Source organism: Planococcus citri, chromosome 3 (assembly GCF_950023065.1).
Source record: "Planococcus citri chromosome 3, ihPlaCitr1.1, whole genome shotgun sequence".
In the NCBI taxonomy this organism is placed as follows: Eukaryota; Metazoa; Arthropoda; class Insecta; order Hemiptera; family Pseudococcidae; genus Planococcus; species Planococcus citri.
In genome coordinates, this window is record NC_088679.1 from 49,404,581 (window position 1) to 49,424,326 (window position 19,746).

At 31.7% G+C, this 19,746-nt stretch overlaps 2 protein-coding genes across 4 annotated transcripts; both read left to right on the plus strand.

Moving 5' to 3' along the window:
- Nucleotides 1-7: 7 nt before the first annotated feature.
- On the plus strand, nt 8-5,315 carry LOC135838817 (protein FAM91A1). Of its 3 annotated transcripts, none has more exons than XM_065354589.1 (16): nt 8-314; nt 435-519; nt 939-1,148; nt 1,223-1,407; nt 1,492-1,592; nt 1,687-1,846; nt 1,935-2,083; nt 2,244-2,457; nt 2,541-2,809; nt 2,882-3,045; nt 3,120-3,271; nt 3,352-3,433; nt 3,545-3,682; nt 3,784-4,132; nt 4,206-4,275; nt 4,341-5,315. In XM_065354589.1, exons 1-16 carry the CDS (start codon nt 243-245, stop codon nt 4,452-4,454), a joined length of 2,514 nt encoding a protein of 837 aa, XP_065210661.1. In that variant the 5' UTR covers nt 8-242; the 3' UTR covers nt 4,455-5,315. The 3 variants fall into 3 exon arrangements, with proteins under 3 accessions (XP_065210661.1, XP_065210662.1, XP_065210663.1); XM_065354590.1 differs by having other exon boundaries at nt 4,344-5,315; XM_065354591.1 differs by lacking the exon at nt 8-314 and adding an exon at nt 630-756.
- Nucleotides 5,316-5,443: 128 nt separating this feature from the next.
- Nucleotides 5,444-10,562, plus strand: LOC135838819 (uncharacterized). Its single transcript, XM_065354595.1, has 11 exons — nt 5,444-5,661; nt 5,760-5,792; nt 5,869-5,913; nt 6,078-6,173; nt 6,318-6,422; nt 6,522-6,629; nt 6,727-6,849; nt 7,909-7,941; nt 8,037-8,354; nt 8,499-8,588; nt 8,755-10,562. The coding sequence occupies exons 1-11, from the start codon at nt 5,610-5,612 to the stop codon at nt 9,138-9,140; spliced, it is 1,389 nt and encodes a 462-aa protein (XP_065210667.1). The 5' UTR covers nt 5,444-5,609; the 3' UTR covers nt 9,141-10,562.
- The last annotated feature ends 9,184 nt before the right edge of the window (nt 10,563-19,746 follow it).

Here is a 19,746-nt window from a genome sequence, read left to right on the forward strand (position 1 = left end):
CCACTCATTCTCTTCCAGGCGGGGAGAAGTATGGTGGGAGTGAAATCTTTATCTCTTTCGCTAAATGAATGATAAAATTGGAATTTACTTTCATATTCATTCATCTGGTTTGGCAGTTTGGCGAATGAAACGAATACGAATAAAGAAATGATGACAAATCGAGGAAAATTCTATAGAAAAAAGTGAAATTCAAGATTTCATCCGTTCATCGACTACTACCATAGCCATTATCCATATTTAAAATGAATTCCGATGTTCAACTTGCTATTGATAAATGCATCCTTTGGTCAGATCTTCCAATTAATATTAAACAAGTAAGTTTTAAATGTGAATATATTTTTCGAATCATAGTCCATCCTGAAATAAACACCGATTGAAACTTGAGTAATATTTTATCCCATGTGATGTATTTTTCGATTGTCCTTATTTTTCAGAGTTTGGGGAATTCTCAAAAAGAATACGAAAAATGTATAATTTCCTACAGTATCAATAATCAACTGCGTTATCGTGAAAACTTGAGTACGTATCAGTCCCAATTTGCTTGGAATCTGTATAATCCTGATTTATCAATGTTTTGAATGATCAATGTAATATTGACAGTTAATCACTTTCGATTACTCCTCGTATAGATTCAGATCGTCGTATTGTATTGATATACTTTTGAGAATAATGAAAAATGTGTTTCTGTATATTGCTAGTAATGAATTCTATCCTCTTCAGTTGCATCTTCTTTGCTGTATGAATTTGATAGTGAACGTAAGTCATGCAGTGATGAGAAGTGTGTTGTGATTTTGCTTGACTGATCATTCGTTTGAAATTCTCTCTACGTGGTCACATTTGATCGAAAATTATTACGTTTTTTCGTTTTCACGTTTGATAAAATTAACCTAACATCATTTTAATTTTCTTTCATTAATTTATAGTATTTATTATTTCAGTCCGGTCCGTGTACAAAGATGAGAAAAAATATTACGAAGAATTGCTCACTTACAGCCAAGATAACTTGATGCTGTATCCGTACCATTTAGCTGATGTTATAGTCAAAGGCTTGAGAGTCACACCATTCCAATATTACATATCCATTATCGAATCTATGATAGATCACGATAAAAGTTACGATTCCATACCAAATTTCACAGCTATTGATTGTAAGTTGTTTTATGCAATAAAACCGATTCTACAAAGAGTAGGTGTATTAGCAACGCATTATTAATTGTTACAGGCTTAAGACTGTTGGGTATTGGACGCAATGAGTACATAGAACTAATGAATCAATGTAGATCAGGAAAAAAACTTTTTAGAAGGAAAAGCATATGTAAAAATTTACTTCCTGTGAAGCCCGTCGATATTCACATAGAACCGTGGTGGTTAGCTGAAACTGGTTTTATAACTGACGAAGATGTTAAAGTGAGGAAACATCACATAATGTATCGTATTTCATTTTCGATCACGTGTCTGAACTGTTGTAATGGAAAATTATGTCCATTTTAGATGGTATCTGAGGCAGAAAAAGCTCTTATCGACTCCATTATCGATCATGGCAAACAAAAAGCTGGTCAATTAGACTACAATTTAGTTTGTTCGTTGTATAAGTAAGTATGTGATGTGCTACGTAGTAATACGAGTATCGCTCATTTTTCTGTGCGATTTTATTAAATTGTTTTTTTTTAAAAAATAATTTCATAGGAAAGGTTTGTTATACTTGGAAGTACCTATAGAAGACGACGATCATATCATTGTTTTAACGTTGGAAGGCTTTGTGATGAATCGTGTGCTTGGAGATTATTTAGAAAAGTTGTTGTACAAAATATTAGTTTCAATCGATGAAAGAACATCGGTTGCTGAAGTATGTATTTTTATAATATGTGGATTGGGGAGAAATCATTGCCTCGAGTTTGAATATTTACATGACAATTTTATCGAATTCGTAACAGTTGGCGACCCTACTACAAAGGGATATTAAAGCTGTGAAAGATGCTATATCCTTGTTTTGTCGTCTCAATCTTGCCAAGAAAAAAGGTGTAAATCAAAGTGTGCATTACACTTGGAATGAAGTTACCAGTTCTCCTATTGCTGATTCGAAGTGAGTATGAATTTGCTTGTGTATAGCTCTAGATTGCCCAGTCTTTATTTACATAATTAAAACTAAACTTGCTGATAATTTTTTTTTTTTGAAATCAAAAAAACCTTGATAATTTTCTTCGGCGGATATATATTAATTTACAATTTATTTAATTCAACAGGTTGAAAAATCATATCATAACTGACGATCCGTTGTTGAAAGAACTAAATGATGCCTTAGCCGAAACTAGTTCTTTGTTTAAAGATGAAGATGAAAATACTAGTAACGTAAATAATTATCAAATAATGGATAGTCCTCCATCGTCACAAAAACGTATAGCTTTTTTCTTCGATTCAACATTAACAGCATTTTTGATGATGGGTAATCTATCTCCTGTAAGTGAAATATTCAATTTTATATTTGAGTTGACAAAGTTATCGGTGTCATGTTCATCATTATTTATTTTGTTCATAAACAGGACCTGAAAAAACATGCTGTGAAAATGTTTGAAGCTGGAAAGCTAACCAATGAAGATTTAGACGAATTCTTAAATGAATTGAAAAATGTTAGCTCAGTTCGCGATGAAAGCGAAGGCGAGGCTAAACGATATTTTGATCACGCTTTGATATTGAGAGAGACAGTTCTGGCATTAAGAAGTAATTCTACCAAACTGATTGATCTAATAAGATGCGAAAGTTTACAATCATTGGATCAAGAAATTGATAGATTTTTAGAAAAAAATTATTTGTGAGTTTTTTTCCTAATTTTCAATCGATCTTTGTTTGAATTTGTTTTTGAATTGACTATTTTTTTTTTCAGTTTATTGGTGTCCATGGCTCCTTTGAGCAAGGAAGTCAAACCTATAACATGTTCCACATTACCCCATCTAGGACCACCGGATTTGGCCGTGAATTCGATCTGGTTTAAATTATTTTTATATAAAACCGTTGGATGTGGACCACCGTCTGTATTGTTTCCTCGTGGTATGATAATTGCATTGAAAATTATTTTTGTTTGGTTTTCGATCCTGTACATTCATATTGTTGAAATTTTTTAGGTACAAGAGTGAAAAAAATACCAAAAATATTTCGAAATAACTGTGATAAAGTATTGATTACTTCTTGGGGTCATGAACCGGCTAGTCTACCACTTTCAAACATGCTATATGCATTGAACGATGCGTTACTATATACACCAGTATTGGTGCAAGTGAGCAATTTTTACTTTATAAAATCCTCCTGGAAATGTGTTCTCGATATATAATTCATAAATTATTATTTGAATTTCAGAGTCATGGAAAAGATGAACAAATGTTTAGTAATACTTGTGTCCTTTCGTTTCCTTTTAAAGATGACGTCGTGTCGGAATTTGGTGAGTTAACGGTTTGTTAAAAACAATGGTTGTTCTAGGAAACTAATAATTTGTCTATATACAGAGGTGATAAAATAAAATGTTGACCAATGAATTTGATATTTTAAATAGGTATTAAGTGGTCGATGCATAAAGGTATGAGAACACTGAATGATGCTTTCAATCTGAACAATACGTGTGGATATATTACCATGTTACGTACTGACAATCATTCAGTCTGTAAACATAGTTCTTCCGATATGAATACAGGTAATTCATAATTGCTAATACATAATGTATGTACTTATGCGTCAACATTTGTATCTGATATCAATAAGGAATAATGACTGATTAATTGTTTGTTTCTATAGAAAATACGTCAAAATCAACTTGCGAACATTCCACAGATTTGCCATCAAATGGAATCACCAGCGAAGAAAATAAAGTCTTGCTCCAGCAAGAAGTAGATGACAGCAGAAATTTTGTAAAAAGTTCAGAGTCTCCGTTGCCTGATACTTCAGCAAATTCTAATGATCCGATCGTTACGAAAGCAGAAACTTTCACTCGCAGAGTAAAATTGCCTATTCCATCAGCATCTATGCCTACAATAGACGACTGGTGTATATTGGATTGCGTGTTTGGAGTTCCTTTATTTGATAATAAATTAAATAACTCTATATGCAATGCAATAGTCAACGAAGGACTGTGGCACGAAGACAGGTATTACTTTTGAGTTTTGATATCTCCCACCAAACTGTCAGCTTATTCATCTTCTAATGGAATTTATTTTTAGTTTGGGGAAATTGATTCAAGTTAACAAGACACTGGCTTATAATTTAACCGAATTCATTCGTAAGGAACAGGTAAAAATAATGAATTTATTTTTAAAATTGAAGATGATAAAGCCTACACGTTTCATTTTCCTCAGCAGGGTTTCGTCAGATATGATGATGAATTACTTCTAAAGGATAACGAAGCACCTTGGCCGGGCTCTAGTCTCATGTTTTACGAAGGAAAATTATCATCGTGGGATCAAGAATGAACACTAGTCATCGCATATTTTTACGTTTCGTATTTTCTATTATGTTACCTTGTGTTTTCAATGTTATATTTGTACATTCCTCTCAGGATATTGAAATTTTTTTCTATTCATCATTACTTCATTGTGCACACGTAACGATTAATTTTTAAATATGACTTCGAGTATCATTCCATATTTTTACTTATTTTATTCCAATTTTCAAACATTTCAGGGCTGATTTGCGTTAGGTATATTTTTATTTTAATGTTCTCGCAACGTTTTGCCGGAACAGTCGCATTTAACAAATTTATAATAATTTTTTTACATATTCGTAATCCATTTTTTGAAGTTCGTTTTAATTATTTTTTACCTGTCGTATAATATTGATCGTTAGTATTTTTTTTTATTCCAAAGTGGGGATCACTTTATTATACGCAATTACTGAAATTTTTCCTTAGTTCCGTCCCGTTATAGTGTGAGTACGAGCTTGTTTATTGTAAATATTTATATAAAATTATCCTGACTGTATATTGTGTATAATGTATTTCGTTTATTACGGTTTCATTAGCTCGCAATAAAAATGCTAATGAAGTAAGTATACCGTTTGCAAAATACACACTCGCTCAGTAAAGTAATGGGCGGTTTTATGGACGTACGTATGTATAATGATATTGTATTTTAAAACATTTTTACATTATGGAAAATACGACAAAAATCGTATAAAAAAATCAGTACCGATTTGTTGAAGATTGTAATCAATTTTTTGCGCCGTTTTTCACAGTTCTAGTTTTACCTTATTCAGTGGGGTTTCACGTATTGTTTACCTACCTATTTATACAGCTGTATTTTCGATTTTACGAAATACACCGTATGCATTTATAAGATGAGATGATTTTATTTTATTCGATTTTTGATGCATTAATTTTCATTTCGTTCGAAGAAATGAAAATTTTATTCGTAACGGTGGCGGAGTTCACTATGCTTGGTTGTTATTTTATATCCAGTTTTATTGCGATATGTTTTTTGATTTATGAATTTGAAACATACTTCTTATTACGTAGATCAATGTTATTTCAATTGTAAAAGACACGTAACCCATCATGCGTTGAATTCAGTTCGAAAATTTCTTAGTCTACGTTCATTTTTTTCAGCTGCATGTCACACATTTTCTAAAATATGAATCTAAATTGTATGCCGTTTTTGTTCCACATAGTTTTCACATTCCATGGTATGTTTCCAGGTGAAAAATTGTCTCTAGTTTCGTTTTATTACGATGTTTTGGGTGAATTTGTAATTATCTGCGTAATTTCTATTATACGTACACAGGTGTTTTTGCCTTCGTGAATAATTCTCCAGCAGGTAAGACGTATTTACTTGCGATTTATTCTATAAAGATAAAGAGCATTCTTCAATATTTATCATAAATCAATTACAGAGGTCAACCGTAGAGTTGAAGAAGAATATCGGTATAGGAGATGCAGTATGTATTTTTGTATCTATCTGAAAGTAGGAACCGAGTACATTTCGTTCACCAAACACCCTAAAAATTGTTCGGATACCTACTCGTATTCGTATAATATTTTAGGCACACAATTTCAAAATTTGATCCGTTTAAAAATAAGTTAATCTTACATTGAATTGCAGGTAATCGAGAATTATTGTTCAATAATTTCGATTATTTTTACAATTTGAGAACCAAGAAAACAGATGACATTAATCGATATCAACCATTACTTTTCGGTAAATAATTCTTCATAATATATATACATAACATTCATAACAAGTAATTATGGTTCGAGGAAAGTTGGAGAATGGAAGTAATGTATTCTGCATTTTATTGATTGTACGTTTATCCGAGTAATAGACATGCATCTTTTTATTTAGATAACGTTCTGTTTCAAAACTTGTACTCGGCTGAATCCCATCCAAGCTTCAATCCAGTACATTTTTTTGAGCTACAAAATGCTGAATTCTACTTTGAATCGTCAGGTAGGTTCCACACATTGATGTAATATCAAGACGAAGTACCTAGCTACAACAATAAATCGGTTTCATGAGTTCATATATCCTCTTACAAAAATATTCTAGGATCAGCTCCGAAAACTCGTGAACAAATATTTACAGATTTTTTTATCAAGTATCATGCGGCATTTGCCTTTTTGCATTTTTGGGTCACCCGTTTTGTTATTCAGCATAGTAAGCGAAGATTATAAACAATAGTTTGTAAACATAAAGAGACGTTATTGTTCTCGTTAAAATTGGTATTACCTAATTAAAACTATTTTTTTGACAGCAATTCCGATAATTCCTGAAGCCTCAAAACATACTGCTCCGGGCTCATTTTTGAAGAAATGCGATGAAATGTTGTTTTATGCTTATTGGATGGTTAATCTTGGAATTGATAGGCATTTAGACGGTACCTACCTACCTATATTGAAAGCATTATTTTTTTATTGTTAGACTTCGACATATAAAATAATTTATAATCAATTTTAGTAGGTATACTTACGCTTATAGACAGTCTATACTTACGCTTCATACAAGTAGTACTTTTCACTATTAGAGCAGAAAAGGTGAAAAAAAAACCACATTTATTTAAATACATGCATATGTAGGTATCTACCTATTAGGTAAATGTACATAATCATAAAAGATGAATTACGAACTCAGGTAAGTTCTAAGAAGAATACCTACATGAAATATAGCAATGAAATAATAATCAATATTGTTTAAAAAAAATATTAGAAATACCTAAGCTCATAATTGAAATTATCTCTTTTCACTGAAATGAACACGGTATTATGAAATTAAATTAGTATATGTACTTAGGGGATACCGGATGGATTTAATATTGATTTAGGTAATTCTTATCTTCACATCAGTCGAATAATTTTGTTTTTTGCAACAGCGTTTTATTAAAATACGTGATGTTGGTCTATACCTAAATTTTTCAATTTTTCGTTAAAAACATAGATTACATACATAAGCGTGGAAATTAGATGAATAGGTCTCAATACCCACATACCGATTTCGTATTCTACGTAGAGCTTTTTAACCGTTCATTTTTCAATTAGATAAATTATAAATTTGGTCAGGCAAATGTGTTTTACGAATTTTTGTCATGCGATTATAATGTTATCCTGCTTTTTTACACTTTCATTGATTTTATACGTGATGAGAAAAATGTCCCGTACAAACTTCATTTTTTCCAAAAATTTCAGGGTAAACATTACGATTTTATTGCATGAAAATGCACGATTATTTATGTTATTTATTCAGTTTCAAGAAAATTTGCAATTCAAAGTAAAACTGTATGCATAGGAATTAACCCATATTCTTGTTGTTTAATAATTAACCTAGCTATCGAGTTTTAGATTTGTATTTTAAATATCAAGGGTTGAATAATAATTTTTTTTTGCAAGTCGAGATTTATGTAGCCTCCTTTTTTTTTTTTTTTTTCTTTCTTTATTTACAGAACTAGATTCCAAATTGCTCGTGGTTTCGAAAAGTGAGTCTCTATACAGGCCAGCATTTTTTTTTATTTGCGAAAAAATTTAAATCACACGTTTGCATTTTTTATATACCTACTCGTATTTTTTCTAGATCGATCTTTTCATAAAGTTATTCCAGCGTTTGAAAATATTGTGAAAACATTAAGAGCCATGATTGAAGTAGAACCATTATCATCGTCTTTTAGACAAGAGATCTTCGAATTGACTCAAAAATCGAATCCATTCAATTTGAGACTAAAACGAGTAGAAGTCGGCAAGCAAAATTGGATGAGAATAATCCATCACGTTGAAAACAATTTAAAAGAAAATGCATTCGCTTTGCCAGAAATTTTCTTCAAGGACGTATATGAGGATTTTCCTAAGACAATCAGCACACATCATCTGAAAGATCCAACGAAATACATGAAATGTAAAAAGAAGTTTAATTTGATGATCTAATTCAATTATTTTCATAGTTATTCACGACTAGCTAAGCTTACTATTCAACCTCATGTTGGTACATACAAAAATAATGTTCAACTTGAACTTTTTTTTTTCAATTTTTTTCTGACAGATCTTCATTATTATTCATGGTCTGCTATTAAAGTAGTCTTAGGCCGAGAATTGCACATCATGGAATCGTTTTTCTATTCTACTCTCACAGGTACCTTACCTACATATTACAATATATACCTACGCGTATGTACCATAGACCATAATTTTAGAAAGATTTACCTCAATTTCCATTCTGAACAGTATTATTAATTAGGTACTTACCTACTCTTACTCGACGAATGCCTATCTTGAATTTGAATTTACCTATTTTACAGGAGTACCGTATCCTTTGGGAGATTTTTTCATTAAACCGGACTTTTCATTTACAAAAAAATTATGGAGAAGATTGGAATGTTATTACTCTTTCTGGAATCCCTTTTCTATGATAAAGCCTAACGAGCTTGATGACGATCACTCTTGCGAAGATTTTGATAAAGATTATTATTTAAAAAATGCCGAGAGAAGTAATCGAATTTATCTAATTAAAATTTTACGCGAAATAGACAATTTGCGATTTAACTTGTCATCGAAACATCATTTCACGGCCGTGGATGCAAAGTTCACGTTGAAAACTTGCATGGAATGTTTTTTCCGATGTTGGTGTTATGGTGGTTTTCGAATGGTTGATGGTAAAAAAATGAAATCCAACGTAAATGAATGATTTCGGAAGAAAATTATAAATTTTGTGTAGCATTTGCTCGATTCAGACTTTTATTTATTTTTTATTATACCTACGTATACCTAGTTACCTACCTAAGAAATTTATCTTCTAATTTATATTGTTCACACGTGTACTTTTATACATGTTTTCAAAAAAATTGATAAATCCGTAAATCATTAGCTGTATTTTTAATGCTGTCTGAACCGAATACCGATGTACATATTACCCATTTAGCACTTGAAATGAATATCGAAACACAGAATAGGTAGGTACTTTGCACATTGCATAAGCGTGTGTATACCATGTAGCTTGTGTACTCGTACCTTAACCTATTTTATTCAGGTAAACTAGGAATATTTGGTTCGAATTTATGGCGTTACCGGAGCTTTGATTCAATATACGTATCACGTAGCGTAACCTTTGTTTGGTCTGTTTCACAAATTCCGTTATCTACACTGGTATTTATATTATAAAATGGCATTCTCACATGAGCAAATCAAAATAATGTCACTAAAACTATACATATGTATCTACATACTTATGTCTCCAGAAATCATGTTGTCTTATCATCAGTACTGTTTGTCGTTCGTATACCTACGTGTATTATATTACACATGTCCTTATCAGAATTTAACAAATATATTAATGCAAGTGTACAGTTGGTAGGTCTAGGTACTAGGTATTTATCTACATACGTAAATCCATTCACTATGACTACTAACGTAAGTTTGCTAGCTTAAAGAAAAGGCTAAACGTTTTTTTTTCAATTTGAATTTTTGAAACATGGAATTAACTTTTCCTGGAAAAATATTTTGAAAAAAGTTTTGGAAAAAATGAAGGAAAAGTACAGTTAAACGCTCAATATTCTAGTAACTTTTGGTGAAAAAATCATCCTGATTAAGTGATTTTTGTGTTTTTTACAGCTATTTTTTAATAGAAAAGTCATGGTTATATCTACGCTTCTCTTCTCTTTCAATTTTGAAGATACGTACCGAAAATAGATTACTTACTTATCTATTTCATCTTTACATGTATTTTTAAGATGTTAAGATAGGCAACTCTAATCTATAATTTTCTCCCTTTATTTTTTTTTATTCCAACAGTTTCAGAGGTCAGATAAATTGAATACGTCGCTATACAAGTTATACATAAGTAATGTACCTAGGTATGTAGATATGTAGATGTAATAGGTTTCTTTCGTACAAAATGTTATGAAGTATTGCGTCTTTTCTTCAAAAGTATAAGAAATCACGAACGGACATAATACATATTACCTACTACCTACCTACCTACATACATACACTAACTACATACTATTTTACGATCTAATTTAACCTTAAAGTTTCATATTTTCATTTTATCTGCTGAAAAATAAATTACAGAATAAAGAGTAAGTAAATGAGCTTAAGCTGGATATAATAATATGTTGGTTTATTTTTTGTGTGTTTGTAAGAACTATAGGAAGGTAGAGGAAAGCACATGTTATGAATAACTGTTTTACTTATTCGTTGTAAAATGTTCCGAATTTGTTTCAATTTATGACGTAGGTACAAAGGTCATCTACGAACACTAATAATGAAATATGTAGGTAGGTATACAATTTACAAAAAATAGTAAAGCATTCATTTTTCATTCTATTTAGAATCCAAGCGCGTGAAATTTTTCTTAATTATAGCGCTGCAGGGGCTGATTAAATTTCATTAGGTACCGTAATTTTTACCGATTTGCAAAATGTTTTTCTAGTTTATTAAAAATAAACTTTAAACGATGTTTATTCTGGAACAGTTCTAGTATTTCTTGAGGTGCGATAGGTTTCAAGAGAATCGCACTTTATAGATAATTGTCATATGCGTGGTAAATATAGACACCTATACTGCGTACTATGCTTTTCCATTTGTCAAACGTTCTATCGAAACGAAATGAAAATTTAATGTAGGTATATATTCACCTCCCTATACCAACCTTATATTATGTACACCTACCAAAAGTAAATTATGCAGTGCTTACTGTAACTGTCAATTTATCAAAATTATGGTGCAAAAACAACTCGGAAAGATATTTTATATAAGCCTTTCCATTTTATACTGTCTTAAATCTTGTATGAAATATTTTTTGGCACGAAGTAAAGGTATACAGGGAATTTTGTGAATATGGTAGGTAGTTCCTTCAATTCAATAAATAAGTATGTACCTATAAGACAAAGAACATAAGAGTTGTAGATAACGAACCTACACCTCATAACTTCAACAAACATTTTGATGGGATATTTAAGAATAGAAGGTGAGTCAAATCAAACGTTCAATTTTCATTTCAGGTTCAATCAGATTTCAGAATCTGAATCAGAGCATTCAAAACTCAATATTTCGATAGGAACCCGATACCCAACTACCCATATTGCAATTTTTGATATTCTGCCTATTTCAAAAATATGTACCTACAACATTTCGGACCGTATAGTAAGTTGATAATTCTAGATCAAAATTGTATTAGGTCAATATACCTAACAGATGGGATGTTGTTTCATCTTCAGATCTATTACGTCATGCTAATTGTGATTTTTTAAAAAGATGTTAATAAAATTGCATAACCAGTTTGCCGTAAATAGGTATAAGTATCTACTAACTGAGTTTTTCATTTATTTTCATTCTCCACCGTTTATTTTTTTCAACCTGCACCCACCAAAAATGAAATCTGGTATTCTGATTTCACTCATTTTTAAGATTAACTATCGTTATTTCCGCTCTAATTTTCGAAGGGATGAGAGGGGCGCGGCGTCGGTAAATTTCATGCATGAACTCCGAAGGCTCATATCTATGAGAAGCCAGTCGATTTTTAATCACTGCTTAAAATGTTAAAACTTTGACATCATTCATGATGAATGCGAAGGGTGAAAGGCATTATCATTTTTGATGAATTGAAAAAATGACAGTACCTATACCTGGGTAGGTAATAACATGGTTTACACTCTTTTCTACAAGTTTATTTTCAAAGGTCTTAACATCTCTTAAGGGCTCAAGGACTCTCAATTATTATTCAAAATTGACTGTTTTTGGCGATTTATGCTTTCTTTTTAAAAGTACGTACTTGATCAATAAAAATGGTCAAAATAAGTCCAAAAACTAATATTAATTACCCAAATCCAAATTTCACCATTTCCAGCCATTCTGGAGCCTCCAGCATGACTGGAAATTGTGAAATTTGGATTTGGGGGGTTAGTTTTGGACAAAATACAGCGATTCGCGAGAATTTCAAAAATGTCCGCACAAACGGGAAACTTTTGACTTTTTGGATTTTTTAATTTTGAAAAAAGCTGGTCAAAAAACCACTCTTGAGATGTCACTCTCAAAATCGACTCAAATGTGGATAAACTCGTTAAACAGGTCGAGTGTAATATACAACTCGATTTTTAGCTGCCTAACTTCATATTCACACCTTCTGGAGCAAATTCAAAATTCTGGAGAAATTGAAAAATCGCGCTGGAGGCTCCAGAATGGCTGGAAATGGTGAAATTTGGATTTGGGTAATTAATATTAGTTTTGGGACTTAATTTGACCATTTTTATTGATCAAGTACGTACTTTTAAAAAGAAAGCATAAATCGCCAAAAACAGTCAATTTTGAATTTTCAAAAACTCGCCAAAAATCGAAAAATGAACTTGGGCAGCTGAAAATTTGGTTTTGGGGGTTTTAGACTATGCTGTTTCCAAAAATCATCGTCCCGTTCAAATCGGAGTGTGACACTTCAAGAGATTCCTTGTTAACATTAAATGTCGAACAGACTCGAATTAAATGAAGCTCTCAGCAAAGATTCTTATTGATGAGTTTAAAATTGGCCTATTCAGTATTTACCCATATTTTTGCCATATAATGCTTCTATTTGACTATATACTGAGGCCGATAGACAATTATTGAAGTCAATTCAAGCTCATTTTTTAGGTTAAAATACTAATAAATTTTTTCTGCAGCTTTTCTTCTGACTGTATTTCTTAATATGATAAATCTTGGCATAAATTGTATAATTTACACGAATTTTAGCGATATACATATACCTACTCATAACTTTTAGTTTGAGTAAATAAGTATCTACTTACGTAATCGGGAGCTGTTTTTTTGCCCCATGCGTGTATAGAATATCTGCAGCGTTGGTTCTACTTCTACATGTGGCTAAACTTCAATTTAAATATATAAATTACGCATCTAGTTGTTAATTTTTAAGGTAAACACAATACCATGCCCTTTTTTTTTCACCGTCAGTCACATCATGTCGTGCTACTCGTACTCCGTTTATAAAACAAAAACTAGTAACTACCTACCTACCTAAGTACCTATAGCTTCAGATGTAATTTTCAGACGCTCGATTTTAAATGACTTTCAGACTGAAAAGCGTAAATTTTTAGTTAGCCTAATGCACTTCCATTAACAATATAAAAGGTTGCTGAAGTAGAAAATGACGGGGAAAAAATTCAACGTAAATATTCCACCCAATAGGCAGGTATGCATGCAATTTCATCGCTAGCATAAAAAAGTCGTTTTAGTCTTTCTAATGAAGGTGAAAATTGCACGATAACGTTTCGACGAATCGATCAAAGGAATAAAAAAAATCAACTTTCATTGCCTAAAACTTTATGTTGGAGAACTTTCAGCATGCATCTGACTGGAAAAATGCTCGAGTTGAACTTATCGGATGATACGATGACGTCAACGTAGGTACTACTCGTACACCTTTTCAATAGCTTCATATTGTGAAATAGCGTAAAATTTGAATTAAGTTCGATTTTCTGCAGATTACATCTACGTAAGTACTCTCTACGTGGATGTACCTTCGCTTCGGCTTACCTTTATTACGTAACTTCAATTCATTTTTTACTCGACGTAGTGTTTACGTACGTTTTATATAAAAATGTTAAGCTGTTGTACCTACATCTGCAATAGAATACCTATCATCCTTTTTTCCGTGGCGATTGAATTTTTGATGTTTAAACATTTTTAATAAATAAGTTATACGATTCATTGATGAACATGATTGTATATTTTTTCAATTTAACTAAGTATGAATCACGTTGATTGATACTACTTTTAGGATGGGAATACGAGTACTGAGTACCTATATACTACTACGTTATAGATGTAAGTATGTGTTGAACATTATTGCAAACAGATAGTATTTTTTTCTAATTTGTTGATAACATTAGGTTTAATGTCATGAAAACCTGCGATTCATCCTTTCCACGAATTGAACTCTTTTATCTGATTATAGCGTTACGAAGTTTCAAAATAAGTTTTAAAAGCTTCAACATTTAAAAGATTCGAGTGAAAAAATCATCAAGTAGGTATAGAATATAGGCAATAGACATAAGGGAGAAAGGTACGAGTATTACGTACACAAACTGATTTTGATGACTGCGTATTAGTTTTTTCCGGGTATAAAGTAATAGTATATTACGTGACAGGAGCGGAAAGTATGCGATTAACGAGTGCGAAGTTTAAGGAGTGAGGCGAAGCCGAGCGACTTAAATCGCACAAGTTAATCGCGTTACTGTCCAATCCTGTCGCGTATACTATTTTAATTTCATATGAGAGGAAAATAAATGCTAAAATTTTAAAAAATTGTTAATTTTGAATTTGTAAACATATGCGGAAAACAGTTACTTTCCGCACTTGTTTTGATAGCTGCGTTAAAGACGTATTTTCCAACCACAAAACTGTGTAGGAAACTACTCATTTTCCGATCATATGAAATTAAAAGTATTTACCAATTTTATGGAGACTAAATTCGTCCAAAAGCGAGACTATATTCGTATGTAGGTAGTAGGTACCTACCTTCTATCTACACTTTGGAGTGAAAAGGCTGCACATGGTTTTGTATCTATTTATGTTCATTGATGTACGTAATTCTGAAACGTTGAATTGAGAGTCTATTGAGACAGCGATATCATTTCTCAATTATACTCGTCATAAATGAAAAACAGAATAAGCAATCATTCCATTCGATAAAAAAGACATCGAAAATAATTGAAAATGAATTTTAAAAAAATTGAAATAAACGAATATTGTTGAATGAAAGTGAAACTTATGAAAGTGTTAGGTATTATGAACACTCTCTTGTATAGTTGAAAATAGGTACCTATTCACTTGAATGAGGATTCGAGAATTCTGTGAGTGCTTCAAATTTGACTTAGCATTATTTATTCCAAATTCAAAGTTTTAGCGACAAAAAGTACCTACCAGCCACCCATGCATTGGTGCTGAAGCTGGGAATAAGATTACAATTCTGCAGGAATTATTTGCGTTTGAATATACTTTACCTAACAACAGATCGACCTACCTATTATATCTATCATCAATTCTGATGAATATTTCAAAATTTTCGATTTTCTTTAAAGTCAAATTCGAGTCCGGAACTTTTCACAATTTCCTTTCTGCATCATTTTACATTAGGCCACCTATATTTCTTCAAAATTTTCTTCTTAATTGAAAAAAAAATATAGCTCATATTTATAACATGTAGGTAGGTATAAGTAAGTATTTAAGAAACTAAAGGGAATGTAACTCATAAAAAATGTACATTGATACGATGACTTTTCAAAGTTCATTATTTTTTAAACGTATTAAAAAGTAAAAGTCATTTTAAATTCTTTATCCCAACATTTCAAAAATTAACCGCGATCATATTAAAAGATTCACTAACCGTGCTTAAAGCGTTTACAAATAAAAAGAAAAAACGAAATGAAAGGCGGAGGAAAAATTATAGTAGCAATAAATATCTTAAGAACCTACTTAAAAGTTGAAGTGGCTACTAAATATTAAATGAAAGAATATTCATTTAAAAATCTCTCATTATATCAGGATAGGAATAAATTTACTTGAAATTACTTAGTAGACTGTCGAGTGTGTAAAATATTTTTGAATATTAAGTATACGCTTATACTTATGTACTTATGTTGAAAAATTACATTACAACTTTTGTCTTAAACAGCAATCACCAATGTTTTTCTCGTAATACTTTACCCAAATCATAAATAGGATAATTACCCCGAAGAGGGGAAGACGGTAGAAAAAATTTATATATTTTGTGAGGACGTTTCTTTATACGCTTAGCGTTCCAACTTCATTTGAAAAAATTCTATGGAAATTGCAGGTTTCAAAAGTCTGTTGAGTTCAACACTGTCCAAAACCCTAATCAATTGATTTGAAGACGTGAAAATAGCGTAAGGTATATCCTGAATTTCAGCTTACTCAGTCAATTTGGTAAAATTTTGACTTTATTCCTAAATTTGATTTTCAAAAACTCGTCAAAAATGGTAATGTAGGTATTTTTGTATACTTTTCTGATCTATCTTTATTTGCTTCAAAAAATTTCGTTTGAATTGGGACACCTCCCTAGTAAGAATTCCGGCATTTTGTCTCTCTCCTCCCCCCCTCCTCTCTTTCCCTGAACCCTTGAGTAAACAATCACTGTTTTTTTCAGATCTTTTTTCAAGAGATTTTTTAATGTTGGGCATTCAAGCTCAAATATGATTATAATTAATGGTTGTGTGTGTTAGGTCACCTTTTTTGAAGGTGTATACTAATGGGAAACCAGCATAGGTAGATGTCCATCTGTTTACGAATAGTAAAAAGATATTTATGGCTATTGAGCAGTATGTTTGGCTTAATTTATGAATACTTTATTCGCGCATTCACGTATCAATTTATACCTACACATAATATCAATACACCTGATCCTCCAATGGAAAACAGACACAAGCTAATATTATTTCAGGCGGAAAAACAACATGTTAAAATATTTTCATACAGTGAAAAAGGAAAGATAGATCTGTCACGGAGAATTTGAGACTGCAAAAAAATATTCTAAACAGAATTTTGAAGAGAAAATATTTTTTAGTCATTAATTAATGATTCAATACCATGGCAACAAACTATGCGTTCAACGTGTATGTTTTACCAACAATGACGTCACCGCTTGTTGATGCTAATAATTCATCTATCGCGCGCAAGAGGGGTGAGATTATTATTTAATTATGCAGGAAATGTATTCGTCAGGGTGCGTTTTCTCTGATATAATTAAGTTTTAACGTAAAGTATGATTTCACTAATATTTTATGACGTCATGCAATCTGTTAATGTTTACTTTAATAATGTACGTGTCGAATACTTTAAGACAAATTTTCACCACTTTAGTTATGTTGTGGCCTTTGGCTTGTACTCCATATTTTATGAGAGAGATAAACATTATATGCCAGTGTAGATATTTATCAAGTTTCAAGTTCTTATACAAACATGAGAGTAAAAAGTATCTCATAACACTTAAATACTCGTAATATAATTAAACTACCGATAACTAAGTACCTACATATATGGTAAAGATACTTCATGAATCATGATCATTATGTACATATATTTTATTCATTCTATATTTTTTTCTTTGTGTGATTTATTCATACTTACATTTGTACCTACTTAAGTATAAATTGGAGAGTTGAACAGCTACCTGTAGCATGAATATAATTCACGTGTGAAAGACAAGTTAGTACCTACCTATAGAATATACAAATGACATTCTATACAAAAGATGCACATAACTGTTCAGTTTGAACTGTTTGAAGGCAATTTCATAATCATAATGTATATGTAGTAGATGTACCTTGCTTAGTTTCTTCAATCATAGGGATTCCTCTCCTAAAGCACCAACTAGAAATCTGTGACATTTTAAAAATGTGAAAAAATATTAAAGTACCTAGTTACTTACCTAATGTAAGTATAACTAAGGTACCAGCAAGTACACTGGCTGTCCCACCAAAATTAACTAGACCCTTACTTTGCGAAAGTCTAGGGGAATAGCTTCGGCCACCCCCCCCCCCAGGCTCATAAATCCTCACCTTCAAAATTCTTAACCTAAGATGGGTTTGGAGTCTTGGCTATAGGTGCCGTCTGGTGCCAAGGAAGAGTGCAGTGCTACACCCTGGGCTAGTACCAACCAGGACTCAGCAGAACCAGTAGCTGGAACTTTTGGCAAACACCTAGGGGGTTAGGGTTAGACAGGCAACCTGTCTTGCTCTCTTTCCTCCCTTCCCCTGTACATTTAGGGTTATGGTTATAGGATCAATTGTAGGTACTTACCTGTAGAATATCAAGAGTTGAGATTGTAAATTAATTTTAGTGCTTCTGCTTCTACAACTGACACTAATAAGGTCACTAAAAACTTGAGCAAGTTTTTGAGCCGCTTGAGTTGATGTTAATAAAAATTTCCAAAAACTTATTGGGTTATTCCATGTAAAATCACCAACCTCTTTGCACTTGTGGTCAACCATTTTTTAAAAATATTTCCCGTGTGGGTGGATCTCTTTGAACAAAGACGAATTGCTCAAACCACAGTTCTCGAAGTGCATTTGCTGGAGAGATAATGATGCTCAAAATTATAAGGAAAGAAAGTTCATCTAGTAGAAAAAAGTTTATTGACATTGAGTCCATTTTGCCTTCATATGAGTTTCCTATATGTTAATCTTTATTGCTTAATATGTTCTGTAAAGAAAGATACATAATACATATGTGACCCGCTCTGACAAAATCGACCATTTCGACGAAAAAAAGTGTCCAAAATAATGACGTTTAAAATGAGTTTTATGGGTTGAAAGATCAGATTTTTGAGAAAAAAAGTTTTTTGAAATTTAGTCGAAATGGTCGATTTTGTCAGATCGGTTCACATACATATAATAACTTTCAGATGATTTTTGGTTATATGTCCATTGTTCATGCCCGATAAACACCCCATTTAGAAATTCATTCTTTTTATCTAAGTTGTTTTTCAACATTCAACTTGAAAGACTTGAAGATCTTGGCTAAACCATCAGACAAAGAAATGAATTGAAAATAATTTCAACAGAAAATGGGTTACCTACTTTTTTTAAAAAATTTGTTAGCCATCTTTTTCGTTTCACCAGTAGATACATAGGTATTTTTTGTGTGGTGTTTTCAAAATAAGTAGGTAGGTTATACTTACTTCTTAACGAACGTGAATGTGCAGTCTAAATAGACTTTCTTAACCATACCCTGAATGCTGGTTTTTATACTTCAAATGACCTAGTTAGGTAGATAAATATTTGCAAACAAAATAGTTGTCTGTATAATCTGTATTAAATGTGTTGGCTACTTATCCTAGCATCAGTACCAAAAATTAATTTAATAATCTGTTTTCAAATTACCACCTGAAAACATTAAAGATGCATTTGGTATGTTTTCATTCTCATTTAAGCAGGTAGGTATCTAATTGTTCCAATGTGTAGAAACAGTACCTATTTGCAAATAGATGAAAATATTGAATGGTATTGAACCTTCCTATTCAAATGAATGTACCTCGCAAGATTGGGAAAATTAGGCTACATTACCCACATGTTTACACGCATTCATATTCATGTATTCGTAACTACGAGTATATATGTACAATATAGGTTGCGAAAAAGTCAATAAATTGCTACGTTTTAAGCCACATTTACTCGTAATAAATTGTTTTTGACCTTTGACACAGCCATAGCTTGAACGAAAAATAATCTACTACGAGGAATATAACTAACACAAATCTTCACTTCAGCAAAATGGACTCCATTTAC

What these genes read in the sequence shown, in the direction of transcription:
- LOC135838817 (XM_065354589.1), top strand. Translation starts at nt 243, where the DNA reads ATGAATTCCGATGTTCAACTTGCTATTGATAAATGCATCCTTTGGTCA. An exon ending in GCGTTATCGTGAAAACTTGA is followed by an intron (nt 520 to 938) that starts GTACGTATCAGT and finishes TTATTATTTCAG; the next exon opens with TCCGGTCCGTGTACAAAGAT. An exon ending in TTCTTCCGATATGAATACAG is followed by an intron (nt 3,683 to 3,783) that starts GTAATTCATAAT and finishes TTGTTTCTATAG; the next exon opens with AAAATACGTCAAAATCAACT.
- LOC135838819 (XM_065354595.1), top strand. Translation starts at nt 5,610, where the DNA reads ATGAATCTAAATTGTATGCCGTTTTTGTTCCACATAGTTTTCACATTC. An exon ending in AATTGATAGGCATTTAGACG is followed by an intron (nt 6,850 to 7,908) that starts GTACCTACCTAC and finishes CTTTATTTACAG; the next exon opens with AACTAGATTCCAAATTGCTC. An exon ending in ATTGCTCGTGGTTTCGAAAA is followed by an intron (nt 7,942 to 8,036) that starts GTGAGTCTCTAT and finishes TATTTTTTCTAG; the next exon opens with ATCGATCTTTTCATAAAGTT.